This window comes from Phycodurus eques, chromosome 2 (genome assembly GCF_024500275.1).
Source record: "Phycodurus eques isolate BA_2022a chromosome 2, UOR_Pequ_1.1, whole genome shotgun sequence".
Classification (NCBI taxonomy): Eukaryota; Metazoa; Chordata; class Actinopteri; order Syngnathiformes; family Syngnathidae; genus Phycodurus; species Phycodurus eques.
The window spans coordinates 38620716-38637488 of NC_084526.1; the positions used below are offsets into that span (position 1 = coordinate 38620716).

Sequence of the window (16773 nt, forward strand, 5' to 3'; positions counted from 1 at the left end):
TATTTTTTTTCAGTGATGCGTAATGTCTCCCCCTGTAGGCAACAGCAGCACGCATTTAAAGCTTTTCTTACCCATGTTGGGTAGATTTATCCATCCACCCATTCTCAACATCGCTTATCCTAGAGCCTATCCCAGCTGACTTCGGCGAAAGGCGGTCCACACCCTGAACTGGTCCCCAGTCAGTCGCGGGGCACCATGGGTAGATTTAATAGTTAGCTCAATGTACAATTATTGCGATTACCCAGCGCACAATTTTAATGTCTGGGACAGCTAAAGGTACATTTGTTTGGGCAAATATAATGACAGCAACAAAAATAGCTAAAAAGAGTTTAAGAGCTCATTTCTAGCCATGCGCCATGATTTTCATGATAATAAATTAACATCACCTGGCATAACAAGCTTATGCGTGTCAAATTTGAAACCCAAATGTCTTCAGTATACAACAAAAACACACTGTGCATGCGTGGGTGTATATCATTATCAGCCAATTTCTATCCACCGCAGGACGAAGGCCTCTTCGTCACGTTTCCATCGACTACGGCAGTTTGCAATTTGTTGCCAGCGTCCATCTTTTATTTTCAAGCAAATGAGAAGATTGTTCTTGAATATAACACTAAGCCCTCCATAAGCGTGCCAGGCAAGCTTTATGTGGCATTCAGCTTCAGTGTTTGTATTTCAAACCATTGTTACAAGTCGGCCTAAATAGACGTCGTCGTTGACGGGGTCTAGGACATAGTCGTCCATTTTGACATCTTTTTGTAGACAGTCACGATTGAACATACATGCAAATGCGAATTTGCACATTCACAGAAGTTACACACTATTTATTCATCAGTACTTGAGTAATTATTTCACTGTGTACTTTTTACTCTTACGCAAGTAATTTTTGGGAGGACTACTTTTTTACTTTTACTTGAGTCACATTATTGTCAAGTAACAGTATTCTTACGTAAGTACGTTTGGCTACTCTACCCACTTCTAGAGCGGACAGCCGCTAGTTCTGCTCTTACATTTAAGCAACATTTTTGCTCATCAGATTAGCCAGTGTCGTATACGTTGCACTGGTGTTTTGTATTTTCGCGTCGAGGAGCTGCGGGTCGTGGCCCCGGTTGCGGTCCCAGCGGAACCGCAAAGCACGCGTAACATCGGCGACGAGGGCTGATCCGCTAGTACGTCTTGTATTACTTAGGAAACGCGCCTACAATTATCTAATTAGTTTACGGATGTTAATGTTAAATGTATTAAGCGACGGAGCGATGTTAGGGATTATGTCACAACACAGAATGAACTAACTTCAAATTCAGAAATGGCCAATTAAAAACAGAAAAATATTGTACTTAATATTTTCCTGGTGGATGCATTTTGGATTAGCCTTTGAACTTGGTAATAGTGAAAAATGAAGTTGAAACAGACAATGGTTTTAGTCAGTTCTATTCCAGAATGAGAGTGCTTAAAGAGGAGGATGCTATTCATGTGGCAGAGCTTGAAGCAGGCATCACGTGCAGGTGGAGATGGCCTGGCTCAAGTTGGAGGCCAGAACAAAAAGGTAAAGAAATTAGGCATATTTCATTTTTATCTTAAATTTGTGCATCAACATGTACTTGAGCGGTATAAATACGTTTTTCTGCGTGAAGAAAAAACCCAACATTTTCTTAACACAGAAAAACTGAGATGTACAAAATTATTTTTGCCTTTGGTGTTTGCCATGTCTGAAATAAACGCCGTTCATTTTTAGTCCTTTCCCCCAATTGAGCTTTTTAAATATTTCTTCAAGGCAAGCTGTAAATAGCTGCGGAGGTAGCTGTGTCGCCTTGCCTGATGCCTTTTCCTTGACTTCTTTGCACTCTTTCATCATCGATTCATATTGAAGTAGAAGAATCGTTATATATTGATTGTAGAGTGTCGATATAGGTCGGCTCTATCCCTTGATTTACCAGCGCCTGCAGGGTTAGGCGCGAGGGAGGGACAACGCGAGAGCATGCGTGATTTCCGAAGAAGAAAAACAGGGCGGCGCCTCTTGCATTAGACCTGGAAAAATGCAACTACTCCATGACAAATGTTCTCTTTTCAGTCTTTTTCCTTTTCCAGCAGCAGTTTTTCGCTTCGTTCTTTTCCTTCACCGACTTCGCTAACAGCGATAACTCACAGGGAGCCATTTCAGATTCTCGCAGCTACGTCAACACCAACTCGTCTGCCATGGAGGATCCCAGCTCCCGCGCTGAGCAGCCGCTGAAGAGGGGGGGAAAAAAGGCAGATTCTTCGACTTCAACAGACAATTTACTTGATTCGACAGAGACGCAGACTAGTGTCCTCTCAATCGACAAGAAATTGTCGATTACACTTGACTTGCTTGACGATTATCACTCCTGTCTGTCACACTAAACACACACAAGTCGCACAAAACTCTCCTTGTGCACTACAATGTACCACACACCATATTATCCCCGTGACTGTTTTCTATGTTCAGTGTTTGTTCATTACCCTTCTTTGTACCCTGGCTTAGGTGTACTTAAATATATCATCTTTATTACCGTCTTTAAATAACAACTATCAACACTATCATCAACTATCATGGGAGTCGACTTTAACCTTACGCTAAATCCCCTTTATAGATCGCTCAAATCTCAAAAATAGCAATCGGCCACAATCCGCCAATATATTAGAGCAGTATATGGACTTTGGACTTGTTGACATATAGAGGCTAAAAAAAAAAAAAAAACGTACAAAAAGAGAATACACACTTTTCTCGTCGGTTCACCGCGCTTTCTCAAGAATAGATTTTTTTGTCTCTCAAACAATTCGGCAGCTCAAAGAATTATCTCCAAAATACATCCAATCATCATCACGCATTTCTGGTTTTTCTCAATTTCTCCAAAAAATGTAGTCAAATCTGGGACCCCCACCAACATGGTGCTTTAAGACGTCCCTATTGAAGGACCCGAACTTTGATTCTTTTGTGAGGGAAGAATGGGACGATTTTTTTTTTTTTTTAATTCAATGACTCCCCAACCATATCCCAATCTCCGCTGTGGGAAACCGGGAAATCTGCAATGAGAGGTCGAATCATATCATATATTTTCGTACAAGAAAAAACAAGAACTAACATTAGAAAATTAAATTCAGGAAAAAAAATTAAACATCTTACAGAATAATATGCAGTTCGAAACCAACTTCAAAAGTTGACACACTGGACACACTTTACTTTCATCAGAAAAGAGGACCTTGGACCACTGGCCAACTGTCCAGTCCTTCTTCTCCTTGGCCCAGTTGAGATGCTACCTACATTGGCTCAGGCTCAGAAGTGGTTTGACCTGAGGAACCTGACAGTTGTAGCCTATCTCTCAAATGCGTCTGAATGTGGTGGTTTTTGAAAATGTGATTCCCACCTCAATCCACGGTTTCTGGATCTCTGCTAGATTTCTGAATCTTCTGTTTGATCATCCATTGAAGCCCACGGTCGTTTCTTTTGCTGGTGCATCTTCTCCTGCCACATTTCGTGCTTCCACTAGACTTTCCATTGATATGCTTGGACACAGCACTCTGTGAACAGCCAGCCTCCTTAGCTATGAACTTTTGTGGCTTAACCAACCTATGGAGGGTGTCAATGATGGCCTTCTGGACAGTTGTCAAGTCTGTAGTCTTCCCCATATTGAACCCAACTGAGACAATTGAACCAAACTGAAGAAATTTAATGACACCTGGGAAAACCTGATTTCTTCACAGCATTCACATTTTTTGAATTCCTGATTTGGTGGGTTTTATGAGCTGGAAGCCCAAATTATGGAAAAAAAAATAAATACTTGAAATTGTTTAAATTGTGGGCTCTGAATCTATTAAAGTTGAACCTTTTAATGGAATTATGGAAATAAATACTTTTCCATGATATAATCTTTTGGGGGAAATTGTGAGTATATCCAGCCATCCATCCATCCATTGTCTGTACCGCTTATCCCAGGTATCATCAGGTGAGAGGTGAGGTATACCCTTAACTGGTCCCCAGCCAATCGCAGGGCACATATAAACAAACAACCATTTGCACTCACAGTCACACTTACGGGCAATTTAGAGTCTTCAATTAACCTACCACACGTTTTTGGTATGTGGGAGGAAACTGGAGTGGCCGGAGAAAACCCATGCAGGCACGGCAAGAACATGCAAACTCCACACAGGCGGGGCCGGGATTTGAACCCGTCCTCAGAAGTGTGAGGCAGATGTGCTAACCAGTCGTTCACCGTGAGTAAAATAAATATTAAGTAAAATATTTAATTTATTTTATATTTCAAAGGACTGTTCTTTTGAAATGCAACATCAGATCTGTGTGAAACTTGGTGGGTGTAAAGCTGGGATACTCTAGTGTGCCCCAGAAGTGGACTGGTGTTGTAATACCTAAGGCATTATTTTTGAATTCAGGTGTAGTGACAGTAAATTATGCAGTGTTCAGACAACTTTTATTTTGAAATGCCACATCAGATCTGTATGAAACTTCCTGGGTGGATTCCTGGGATAGTGTAGTGTCCTTGCAAAGTGAATTGGTTTTGTGATACACAAGCGTTAGCGGATGTCCTTCCAGTCAAAATTCTCAATTAATCGACCTAAAGCTATAAACCATCATAGCGCAATGATGTTGTAGAGGACGTGCACTCCGTAAATCGAGGCGCCAGAGACTTTGACCCACTTGAGAACCCTACTCCTCCACACTGCCCAGCTGTGAGACGGCGACTAGGACCGTGCCTTGTGCACGTCAAGTGGACCTTAACCTAATTAGCAGCTTCCCGTCAAATCTCGATTCCTGTCTTCAAAAGACCCCTTCCTGGACCAACTGGTTGGGGGAGACTATGTGGTTAATATTCAAACCTGCACGTGAGGTGCCACCAACTGGTGTTGAGAGGAACTGCAAGCGCCAGAACTTGTGGATGTGCCTTTGATGTTTGTTAACAGAAGATAAAATGCCCGTTTTTATATCTTGCAAACTCTGTAGAAATATTCCAAATGTAATATTCCCAGGTATCATCAGGCGAGAGGTGAGGTATACCGTTAACTGGTCCCCAGCCAATCGCAGGGCACATATAAACCAACAACCATTTGCACTCACAGTCACACTTACGGGCAATTCAGAGTCTTCAATTAACCTACCACACGTTTTTGGTATGTGGGAGGAAACTGGAGTACCCGGAGAAAACCCACGCAGGCACGGGGAGAACATGTAAACTCCACAGAGGTGGGGCCGGGATTTGAACCCGTTTCCTCAGAACTGGGAGGCAGACGCTCTAACTATATATATATAGAGAGAGAGAGAGAGAGAGAGAGAGAGAGAGAGAGAGAGAGAGAGAGAGAGAGAGAGAGAGAGAGAGAGAGAGAGAGAGAGAGAGAGAGTAGATATATATATATATATATAGATATATACACACACACACAAAACTGAATAGACAACATGGGACCCCCACATTCCAAAAACATGCATGTTGAGCTTGTTCAAGACTAAATTGTCCTTTGGTGTGAATGTGAGTGTAAATGGTTGTTTTATTCTGTTTGTCTATATGTGCCCCATGACTGGTTGGCGTACAGTCCAGGGTGTCTCTCCCTCTCGCCCATGAGCTCGTCTCTCCTAGTGAGCTAGGATAGGCTACAGCACACCTGCGACGCTAATGAGGATAAGCAGTATAGAAAATGGATGGATGGATGGATGGATGGAAACTGAACAACAAACAAGAACATGATTGTGTGGGCAGCAGAATACATATTACAGGAAATGGAAAATAAAATAGTACCACTTCAGAATAACAAATTTGCCCATGATGTTCATGCTGCCACCATTCTCACACTGAACAACTATTTTATAAATACAATGTACAAAAATACAATTGTGCCAAATATTTGTACAATTGAAGCAGTCCTTTTATGTAGAAAATATTCTGTACACTTTTTCAATTCAAGGAATGTTTCAAGACTTAAGTGGATTTTAAATGTTTTTCTTGCAACTCCCTTTATCAGGGTCAAATATGACTGAGAAACGTAAATCATGAAGCCACGACTATTTTTACAGTAAAATAATTTTTAATTACAAAAATATTAATGCCCGAAGAATTTTTCACCTGGGGTAAGCACATCTGTCTTGTTTTATCCATTCGATATTTTTTTGTATCTTAGCAGGATCCTTCCGAAACATATTCAGTTTCCAGTCAAACATTGTGGCTCGGGAATATGGGCCAAAAAATATTTGAGTGGCATATAATAATTGCAATGTTGATGAATTGCTACACAACAAATTAGTATAATACCATGGCTTTGCATGTTACATGTTGTGTCACGTGTGTCCCCAGTGTAAGTGTAGGTGAGGGTGCTGTTGTAGCTGACAAAGCAATTCTTCTTCTGTTGGCTCCTTGACTTGCTCTCTAGAGAAACAGATTAGATACAGTTTTGGGGCAGCTTGAAACACAATCTTCATTAACTGTAACGAACATTGTAATGTGTACATACTTAAAAATTAGTTGAACAGATGTTTCATATCTGATCCTCTCCACATCTGTAACAGAGCAGCTGTGACTGCGATCCCACTTGTAGGTGAAGTTCTGTCAGCGAACAAAGAGCAAATATTTCAGAAAGAAGAGAACAGCTTCCATTTGCACAAACTGCTATGGATTAGGAACACTATGCTGCATTGTGTTGTTCAGCAAAACTTTTGTTTATACAACTTTAACCGATCCATCCGTTTTGTGTACCATTTGCCCTCATCAGGGTTGCTCATTTCTGGAGCTTGCTACCATAACTTTTATCACAAACTAAAAAAGTGTTTATTAAAATGAATGTAATAATACTGTAGTCTTGTGTTCACACTTAAAAGGGACACATGAAAACATACTTTTAATAGCTTCCAGAGGTGGGATAATCATAATAATCGTTGAAGTCAAAAGTCTTAACCTTCAAGTTTCAAGCTAGTCAAGTCCCCACTAAATGTCAACCAAGTCATTACTTACAGTACCTTAAGTCAAGTCTGAAAACCATGCTAAATCACAACATATTAGAGCAGGTGTGTCAAACTCATTTTTGTCACGGGCCATATTGGTGTTACGGTTTTCCCTCAGAGGGCTGTCATGACTGTGAAACCATATACAGTAAATTTTCATTGCCTAAATCATAGAATTATATCGACAACATTGATTGATAACTAGTTTTGAAATCAGAAGTCAAGGATAAGAGTTTGTTAAACTATTGTTCAAGTTACTGCAATAAGGGGTTTGGTAACGAGTCAAGTTTATTTGTATAGACCTTAATCACAAGAGTCTCACAGGGCTTCACAGGCGCAAAACAATGACAAAATCAAAATGCTTGCAATATCTCATTATTAGAGGCAGGAAAGAATGAGTCATAATTCAGATTCACTCAGAATCACAATCATCTCTATTTGCCAAGTATGGCAAAAACACAAGGAATTTGCCTCCGGGAGTTGGAGCTGCTCTCGTCCGACAACAATTGACAGAGAATACTTTTCAGACAAAAAAAACACAGTCACTGAGCAATAAAAGGTAACCAGTGATATGGTAATGCTGATACTATTTTTTTTTTTTGACAATTGTGCAAAATGATAGTCTCGTACAGTGACCACTGTGCAAATGGCGCAGAGACTTCAAGAAATGTATGCAGTTTAAAGTGAATAGTTGTGCGATAATCTGGAACAATGTCAATTGTGCAAATGGTGCAGATACTTTTCAAGCACATGAGTGGCCAGTATTGTTCAACAACAGATATGCAAGTAGTGCAGAGTGGCGAGACTGCTACAGTGAGTGCGAAGAAATGAATCTCAAATCATAATTTTTGCATTTGAATCAAAACAACTCAAAGAATAAAATACTTCTTACTTTAGTTTGACAAGCACTGCAATGCTGCCTACGGCCACCACCATTTTGACTTAGTGCACATCACCTCTCCGCTGAACGGGGCTTGCATTTAGCCTAGCTCTCCAATGAGCTGGACGGGAAAACTGGGACGCCACAGAAGTCGAAAGGAAGCCATCTCTGGAGATGGGGATCGTAGCACAGTGTCTTATTTGACGGGAGAAAGTTGATCTAACACAGCGGGAAGCTACAGCGGCTCGGTAGCTACTATAACAGGAAAAGCTCAGGAGTTGGTTGAAATGATGATCAGGAGAAAGGTTGATATATTGTGTGTCCAGGGGAGGTGGAAATGAAGTAAGAGTAGAAGCTTAGGGGCAGGGTTCAAATTATTTTACCATGGGATAGATGGGAAGAGAAATGGAGTAGGGGTTCTTTTAAAGAAAGAGTTAGATAAGAATGTCTTGGAGGTGAAAAGAGTATCAGATCGAGTGATGAGCCTGAAACTTAAAATTGAGGGTGTTATGTATAATGTACATAATATGTACATTATTACATGACCAGGGTTGGGCATCGTTTGAATTTGAGCGATTCCAGTCCTGATTCCGGTTCCTCATTTCTATTCCGGTTCCAAACGATTCTAGATACTGATTCTTTTAGGGGGCTGGGCCAAAAATGTTTGCATGGTTTAAATAAAGGGTGTCCAAATTATGAACATCCTTTTCTTAGCAGCCCGCAGCATAGTCTAAAATGAACATTTGACTCAGGGTTCTTTATAACCAGTATCAATATCAAACCTATGAACTAAAAGGCAATGTGTGTGGAACTATCCCAATTAACTTAACATTCATGAATTAATGTTTGAGCTAAAAGTTAAATATAGCAGTTAAAATAGTTGTTTGCGACTGTTTAAAAGTCGCAAACAACTATTTGCCACGTTTAAACGCAAATAGTTGTTTGCGAATAGTTGTGTGTTTTTCTATACTTTAAAGTAATGATTAATCCATATTCTGTTCTGTTCTGTTTGGGGCTATCATTTTAAATGGGTTAAATTGGTTTGTTTTTGTTGTAAATAATTTGCAAAATAGTGTGAATAATCATAAATGATACTTTTATACGGTGGTGGTACACCTATGCAATAATTTTTCAATGTATGTTAATCATATGGTTGTGGTAATACTCAAAATTAAGTGGTTTTCCTAGGGGAAGAGGGTTAGGAGCCCTTACTTGAAGAGCTGTCTGCTGGGCCCTGTAGTCGAACAAATTATCAAATCTAAGTAAAGCCTTTGTTTTTTTGTTTTGTTTTTTAATTTTAACTGACCTGTTTTGTCTGCTACTGCTTGTTGCGGACAGACTTCTTGTTCACAGTAACATATTTTCCAAATATCATGTCTCAAGTTACTGTCAATCGAGACTATGGTACGCCATGGTCATGCTGTACCTAAAAAAATAATGCAACCAAATCCTGCGCTAACTTTGCAACTTTTTCAGTTGGATGCACCAGTGCGACTAGTGCAAAAGGTAGTGTAGTTCCCTGCTTATAACACACCTCAGATCTAAGGACAATCCTATAGGGTAATCTTATAAGACATAAGATTGTTTGGCGTTTGACGTGCTTGGTCGGGAAGAGGCAGAATCGGAACAAAGACAGCCCAATTGTCTTTGTGTGTGTACCGGACTTAAGCCATTTTAAACTAAAAGTAAAAACTTTTCTGTACGGAGATGCAGCAGCTAAAATGCATCAGTCAAAACGTGCCAGTGTACTCTCTTACCGGTTCAGTAGATAGTTTTCAAATAATAAATAAGTAATTTGTTTGGACTATTATTTTGGAATCGAACAAGGAGTAACAATTTGATTGTGATTCGCTAGTCATTAGTCACTGTCAATTTGAATGGTGATTGGGATTTTAGGGGGAGTCCCAGCACTCGCTATTATTCATTACATACTGTATGACGATTTGAAATTTTATAATTTTTTTTTTTTTAGCAAGAATCATAGCAGTTGACGCATTTTTCTCCCCCCCCGCGGGCCACAATAAATGATGTGGCGGGCCGGATGTGGCCACCGGGCATTGTGTTTGACACCTGGGGATTAAAGGTTATGTTTCACATGCTTTGGTGTCACCATATTAAAAACCTGTACTTAATATTACATTACAAAAATAAAATGTCAGCTTATGGATTGTGTTACAGCTAGTTACTGTACATAACAGTTTGTCTAACTTGCGGACACCAGGCATGTTTTGAAATTGTTTGTGTTAAGGCTTAGATTGGGAAGACAGCTTTATCACAGAGTCGTTACAACAGTGGCAACATAGTGAAACCAACAGAGTGATGAAGTTAGATGTCATCGTTATTGGATCTCCTTTTGAGTGGCAAACCTTGAATGTTGCAATTTACTAATTCCATCCAAAACAATCTTTGAATCCAAATGTATTACTTTTTGGATACCCCACCATACTACTTCATACTTGCCTCATGAGGTGGTATAACATTCTGCATTATAGCATCCTGGTGGGTTGCCAGGTTTGCATCCACCATAAACTCACTCTTTTTAAAAATAAATAAAATAAAATAAATAAAAAAAGGCACACTATGTTGAAAATTATTTTTTTTGTTAACATTACATTTTCAAATGTAAACAAGCAAGGCTTCTCAAGTCATGTATTTCAAGTCTAAGTCGAGTATCATAAATACAAAGTCAAGGTAAAGTCAAGTCTTAAGTTTGAGTCACGCAAGTCCTATGTCATAAAACTGGCGACTTAACAGAGTCCCCCACCCTCAACAAATTTATCTTTGACTATAAAAAATTTTTCCCCTCGCACTACGGTTTATTTGAACAGATTTGTCTGTGCATTAAGTGAACTGACCTCAAGGATGAGTGCCACAAACAAGTTAACCCACATGACAGAAGAGGTGAACCACCAACACACAAAGTAGATTTTGGACCACCTGAGAAAATGTTAAACACAGTTAAGTTTCTTCAAAGTCATAGTCAATTGCTGCCTTGTTTACTGTATCTTTTTTCCTCACTCAGTGGTGTATCTGGTATATGCATCCATGAAGGCCTGCCAGTTGTTGATTATCATGACATCATACAGCAAAATGATGGCCGCCTAAGAGACAGGGAGGGAGCGATAGTTTTTTAACTCATAACTTATTGTAAGTATGAGCACCTACCTGTTATAGATAGATGCTGTAAATGTGAAAGGTTTTAATGAACAGATATGTAAAGGACATCAGAAATGTAACGTGCTATCCATGAGCTAAATTAATTACACGAGTAAGTAGAAAGTATCACAAAATATTTCATTAAAAAAATAGAACTAGTAATGTGAATTAAGTGATACTGCTTATCTAAATGAGCAAAAGTAACATGGAGAAGACTATTTCCTTTAAGATCAACTAGGCATAGCATTCAGCAGGCTATCATAAAGAAAATATGAAAATAAAATAAAGAAGCCTTTTTCACCAAAAGAGAAAATGATGGAAAACAACAAGGAAGAACTCAGGGTCCAAAGTGTGATACATAAGTTTCAAACATGGTGGTGGCAGCTAATGAAAGAGGCCAACTGGTGTTTACTAATTATATGACTGCTGACAAGTAACAAGATGAAGTTTGAGGTGTGTCGGGTTATAATATCTGCTCACATTCAGTCTATTGCTACAAAATAGTTACTCAGTGTACTTTCCCTTTTTAAAGAAAATAAATGGAATATTCATCAGTGGTCAAGTCAGTCACCTGATTTCAAGCCAGAGCATGCGTTTCACTTACTGAAGGCGTTCCCGCTCGTGTCTTGGAAAAGCTGGAAGGCGATTAGTAATCAAAATTCCAGTCTACTTTAAACTTTTGCTGATCTTCAAAAAAAATGTTCGTCTTCCATGCTGGTAAAACTAGCCCATTTTTCTGCTTTTGGACCCCAATATTACCAAATAAGTTACACCACAAAGTTGAAAACAATACTTAAAACCCATATTTTTAAAAAACTTTTAAATGCCATGGGAAAACCATTGCTAAAAGGGAGGGAGGACTGAAAAACAAATTAAATAGCGGCAAACAAAGCACACACTTACAGCAAAGTCATCAAAATTGTTTGGCCAGTAGCCTAGCTGTTCATAGGTACCACAGTCAGTGCTGAAGTTAGAGGTGATGTTTTCCATGGAAGTATTATAGGGAACACTGAAAACACAATGATAGTAAAGCCCATTACAAATTGAGGGAATACACGGCTTTTCTGTGTGAGTTATGAGTTACACAGGTAACTAAAGCTAAAAGCATAAAAATTTAGATCAGACTTCCTTCTTTTGTGAGCCAACTAAATTATTACATTGATCCAATGTTGAAACAGTTGAGTAACAAAACAAAAAACAAAAACTGTAATTTTTCTATTGATACCTCCCTCATATGTGCTGGCGGTTTAATGGCCCCCTCAAACAGCCAGATGCCAAACACAGCAAACACATAGTAAACCACCTGCAGAGAGAACAATGTGCATTCCTGTTTTAATTTTCAGTCACCCTGTCTTCTAATTGTACTATGTTGACAAGAAAACAATTAAATACATCACTGTGAAATTTCAGCTCACCATTGAAGTTAGTCAAAAAGCACTCCTTCAGTACAGAGCTTTTATTTTCATTATTGAGTAAATTATTGATTTATCGGTGCAATAATCCATATCACACCAATTGTTTGTAGAGGGAGGAGCTTTATGCTGGTCTCTCGTTTGGATTTCTAACTTCATAAAATAATAGCAATGAAACAAAATGAAAATTTCATCGAGCTCAAGAAAATCATGCCCGAAATGATCCGGATTATCGGTAGGCCATATTACGATATTAGCAAAAGAAAAAAGAAATCAACAATACACACAGTGACAACATTGCTACCTTTTATTTTCAATACAAAACGTACGTGTGGACTTTTTGCACAAATGGTAAACGGCAAAAATTTAAGTGAAGTCAAGACAGAACAAAATGTAATTAAAATGACTAAGACGAAGGTAATACACATCTAATTAATTAAAGGCATTGTTAATAATGAATTTAATTTTATTTAATAGAAATTTGTTTCAATTCAATTAGATTTTGGTCGCCAAATGCATACATGTAAAATCAACACACATTATGTATGAAAAGTATGGTTTTATACCAAAAATTAAACTAACATTCCATCCCAACATTTGTCATCTAAAGATTATGGTATAGAGCCAAAATTACAAAACTTCTGATTCATTCAGGGAAGCTTGTTTAACTCACCACCAGTATCCCTGCAAAGGCTCTTAGGTTTTTCACCAGGTCCAACAAGGTACTTGCAACCAAAGCCATTAGCTGCAGAACAAAATACTTGTATAAGTGTGTGGAAGAGAGATATTTTGCTATGAGACTACAGTGTTGATTAATTAGTCACAATGCCCCTGTACCAGGTGTACCCAAAAAAAACAAAACAAACAAAAAAAAAAGCTCACAGGAACAATTTAATATGGTCTTTAGTTAAAAAAACATCTCGCTATACACCAGTGAATGTGACACAGTCATTTTAATTGTTTAATCACTGAGTAAAAACGTGGTTACTTGCCTCTTACAATATGGTTCCATAATGCACAGGTGAGAAAAGTAACAGTAATAGACAGATATACACACAGACAGATACAATGCCATGGAAAAGTATTTGCCCCTTCACGTTTTCAGATTTCTTTATTTTTATTTTTTTGGCACATTTATCCAAAAATATAAAATGCATTCTCTAAATGATAATTATAAGTGGAGAAAATCCACACCTATCTGATGCTATGTGAAAACAGAATTGCCCCCTTTTTAAAATTTGTATTTATTTATTTATGTATTGTCCAGTTCGGCCGTTAGGTCAAGCAGAATGGAAAATCTGTATCCATTTTATGCCGGAACAGTTTAACTGTGTCACAGTGGAGTTTGGCTGTGTAAGGCCTGCAGTGTTCACACACTATTATTTGGGGTTACGGCTATGTGCAGAATTAATGAAGAAGATGCCATTGTTGAATAAGAGCATAAAAGCTAGAGAAAGGATCTAACAGCTAAAGGGCTTACAGTATGCCTTAGTGATACCCTTTGTCTATAGACTAAGGAAAGGCTCACAAATTGATTTTGAAGTCACTGAATTTACCATAGTCCACAGTGAAAATTGCAAAGCCCCGCCAATGCAGTGAGATAGCTCTGATCAAGATTACAAATGATCTCCGCCTGAACAAAGATGCAGGCAGTCTCAGTCTGAGTTCTGTTGGACCTGAGCGCTGCCTTCGACACAGTCAGCCATGTGATCTTCTCTACAGTGGTTAGAACGCTGGGTAGGAATCTCTGGTACTGTTCTAAACAGGTTCAAGTCCGATCGAGGATAACATTTCGTTGAAATTGGTCACCGTGTCTCAGAACAAATGGCTGTGACCTGTGGGGTTCCCCAAGGGTAAATAATGGGGCCCATATATTTTCAATCTGTACGTTTTCATTAGGCTAACTAATACGCAGCCATAGTGTCCTACTATAACTATGCAACTGACACTCAGCTAACGTGTCACTGATGGCAGGTGACCATAGGCCTATATGTTTCATATTCATTCTGTCACTGCATTGAACACATCAGTGTGTGGATGCAAAATTTTCTAAAGCTAAACTCTGACAAAACGGAAATCATTGTCTGCAGCCACAGTAACAAAATGTTACCAGTTACCTTGAGTCTCTCTCTCCAAAACTGAATCAAATTCGTTAAGGGTAATATTGGAATCAGATGTGAATGTTAACACCAATATTAAATCAATAACATCAGCAGCTTTTCTTAAAAAAAAAAAAAAAAAAAAAAAAAAAGGAATAGTGTCTTAACCTGGATTAGAGAGACTGATGCATGTGATTGTCTCCAGCAGGTTAGACTACTGAAACAGCCTGCTCACTGGGCTCTCTAAAGAAGCTACTGTAATTTCTTGTGTATAATGTGCAATTTCCCCCCCAAAAGTCAATTATGCGTATTATACGTAAGTATAGTAAAAGTTTGAAAATTCCTTCACAGTAAAATTATGTACAGTATATGAGTCAGACATGCAAACAACAAAGGCATGAAAAAGGTGACAAAAAAAAGAAAAGAAAGAAAAACGTAGGGGAGTCTGGGGGTATCCTCCGGGCTCCCGCAGTGAATGTTTTTGATTTTAACATAAATTAAGCACTCTGGAAGACTGAAGAGTACAATAAGGTAAAATAAACACATTTTCTTCACGCAGAAAAACATTTATTTATACTGCTCAAGTACATGTAGATGTACAAATTTAGGATTAAAATTAAATTTGCCTCATTTCTTTGCTTTTTTGTTTTGGCGTCCAATTTGAGCCAGGCCCATCTCCACCTGCACCTGGTGGCAGCTTAGAGCTGTGCCACATGAATAGCATCCTCCTCTTTAAGCACTCTCATTCTGGAAAAGAATTGACTACAATCATTGTCTGTTTCACTTAATTTGTCACTATTACCAAGTTCAAAGGCTAGTCCCAAATGCATCCTCCTGGAAAATATTACCGTAATTGCTCGTGTATAATGCACATCCCCCCCCCCCCAAAAGAATTGTCAAAAGTCAATAGTGCGCATTGTACATAGGTATAGGGGAAAATGAAAAAGCATTCACATTTTGTAAATGTATGCCGCCATCTCGAGGTTATGAAAAAGCTGTACACTTTCATTCCAATGTCACCGCCACCAAGAGGTTTTGAGAAACGTGTAGCCTACACTTCCATTCCGATATGGCAGGGGTACGCATGACTGCATATACTGTATGTACAGTTGTGCTCATAAGTTTAGATACCCTGTCAGAATTTGTGAAATAGTAATATTTATTTATTTATGTATTTTTTTTTTTTTTTAAATATGACTGAAAAAAAACATCATTCATTTCTTTATGGTTATGTTTTGTTTAATGATAATGCTTTTCTGAATGCTTGAGAGTTTAATTTTAATCCCATTAAAATAAAACTAAATGTGTTTCGCCTCGCCCTTCATGTTTTCTTTAAATAATTGTATCCAGCTTACAAATTCTGCCTGGGTAATTAAACATATGAGCACAAGTGTGTGTTTTCACATTTACTAAATAAAAGTAAGGCTGTGAATTTCTAAATAATAGTAAGTAAAAAAACAGTATTACATGTTCAAATAAAGTGCTTAATTTCAGAATAATTCTTTGAAAAAATACTTTGTTTTGATCATATGGGTAGAAGCAAAATCATGAGTTGTAAAAATGCATTATACATAGGTAGAAGGGTTTTCCAGAATTTTAGTCATTTTGAGGGGGTGCGTATTATACATGGGTGCGCATTATACACGTGAAATTACGGTAAATACAATATTTTTCTATTTTTATTGGCCAGTGCTAAATTTGAAGTTAGTTTATTCTGTGGTGTGACATAATCCATAACATCACTCTGTCGCTTAATACATTTAACTTTAACATCCGTAAACTAATTAGATAAATGTAGGTGCATTTCCTAATTAATATAAGATGTACTAGCAAATTAACTCGTCACCGAAGTTACATGTGCTTCGTTGTTCCGCTGGAACCACAACCAGGGCCCCGACCCGCTGCACCTCAACGCGAAAATACAAAAGACCAGCGCAACAAATACGACACTGGCTGATCTGATGTGCAAAAATGTTGCTTAAATGTAAGAGCAGAAATAGAGGATGTCCCCTCTAGAAGTGGGTAGAGTAGCCAAACATTGTATTCACGTAAGAATACTCTTACTTGACAATAATGTGACTCAAGTAAAAGTAGTCCTCCAAAAAATTACTTAAGAGTAAAAAGTACACAGTGAAATAATTACTCAAGTACTGAGTGAATAGTGAGTAACTTCAGATTTTTTAACCACAGCATGAACTTCAATTAAAAAAAATATTTACAAAATAAAATGCAAATCCTGATGTTGCTGGATATGGGCGTGTG

At 38.3% G+C, this 16773-nt stretch overlaps 1 protein-coding gene across 6 annotated transcripts in view; it reads right to left on the minus strand.

Moving 5' to 3' along the window:
• Nucleotides 1-5267: 5267 nt before the first annotated feature.
• tpcn2 (two pore segment channel 2) overlaps nt 5268-16773 on the minus strand; it is a 45131-nt gene continuing 33625 nt past the window's right edge. Inside the window, exons 15-21 of one of the 6 annotated variants that reach the window (XM_061670600.1) lie at nt 13086-13157; nt 12230-12303; nt 11904-12009; nt 10863-10945; nt 10700-10781; nt 6478-6569; nt 5268-6392 (exon numbers count right to left, since the gene is read on the minus strand). In XM_061670600.1, coding sequence (XP_061526584.1) covers nt 6305-6392; nt 6478-6569; nt 10700-10781; nt 10863-10945; nt 11904-12009; nt 12230-12303; nt 13086-13157 — 597 coding nt within the window. In that variant the 3' untranslated portion in view covers nt 5268-6304. Of the gene's footprint in view, nt 6393-6477; nt 6570-10699; nt 10782-10862; nt 10946-11903; nt 12010-12225; nt 12304-13085; nt 13158-16773 lie in introns of those variants that run through there. The other 5 variants (XM_061670599.1, XM_061670598.1, XM_061670597.1 and 2 more) reach the window with 5 other exon arrangements.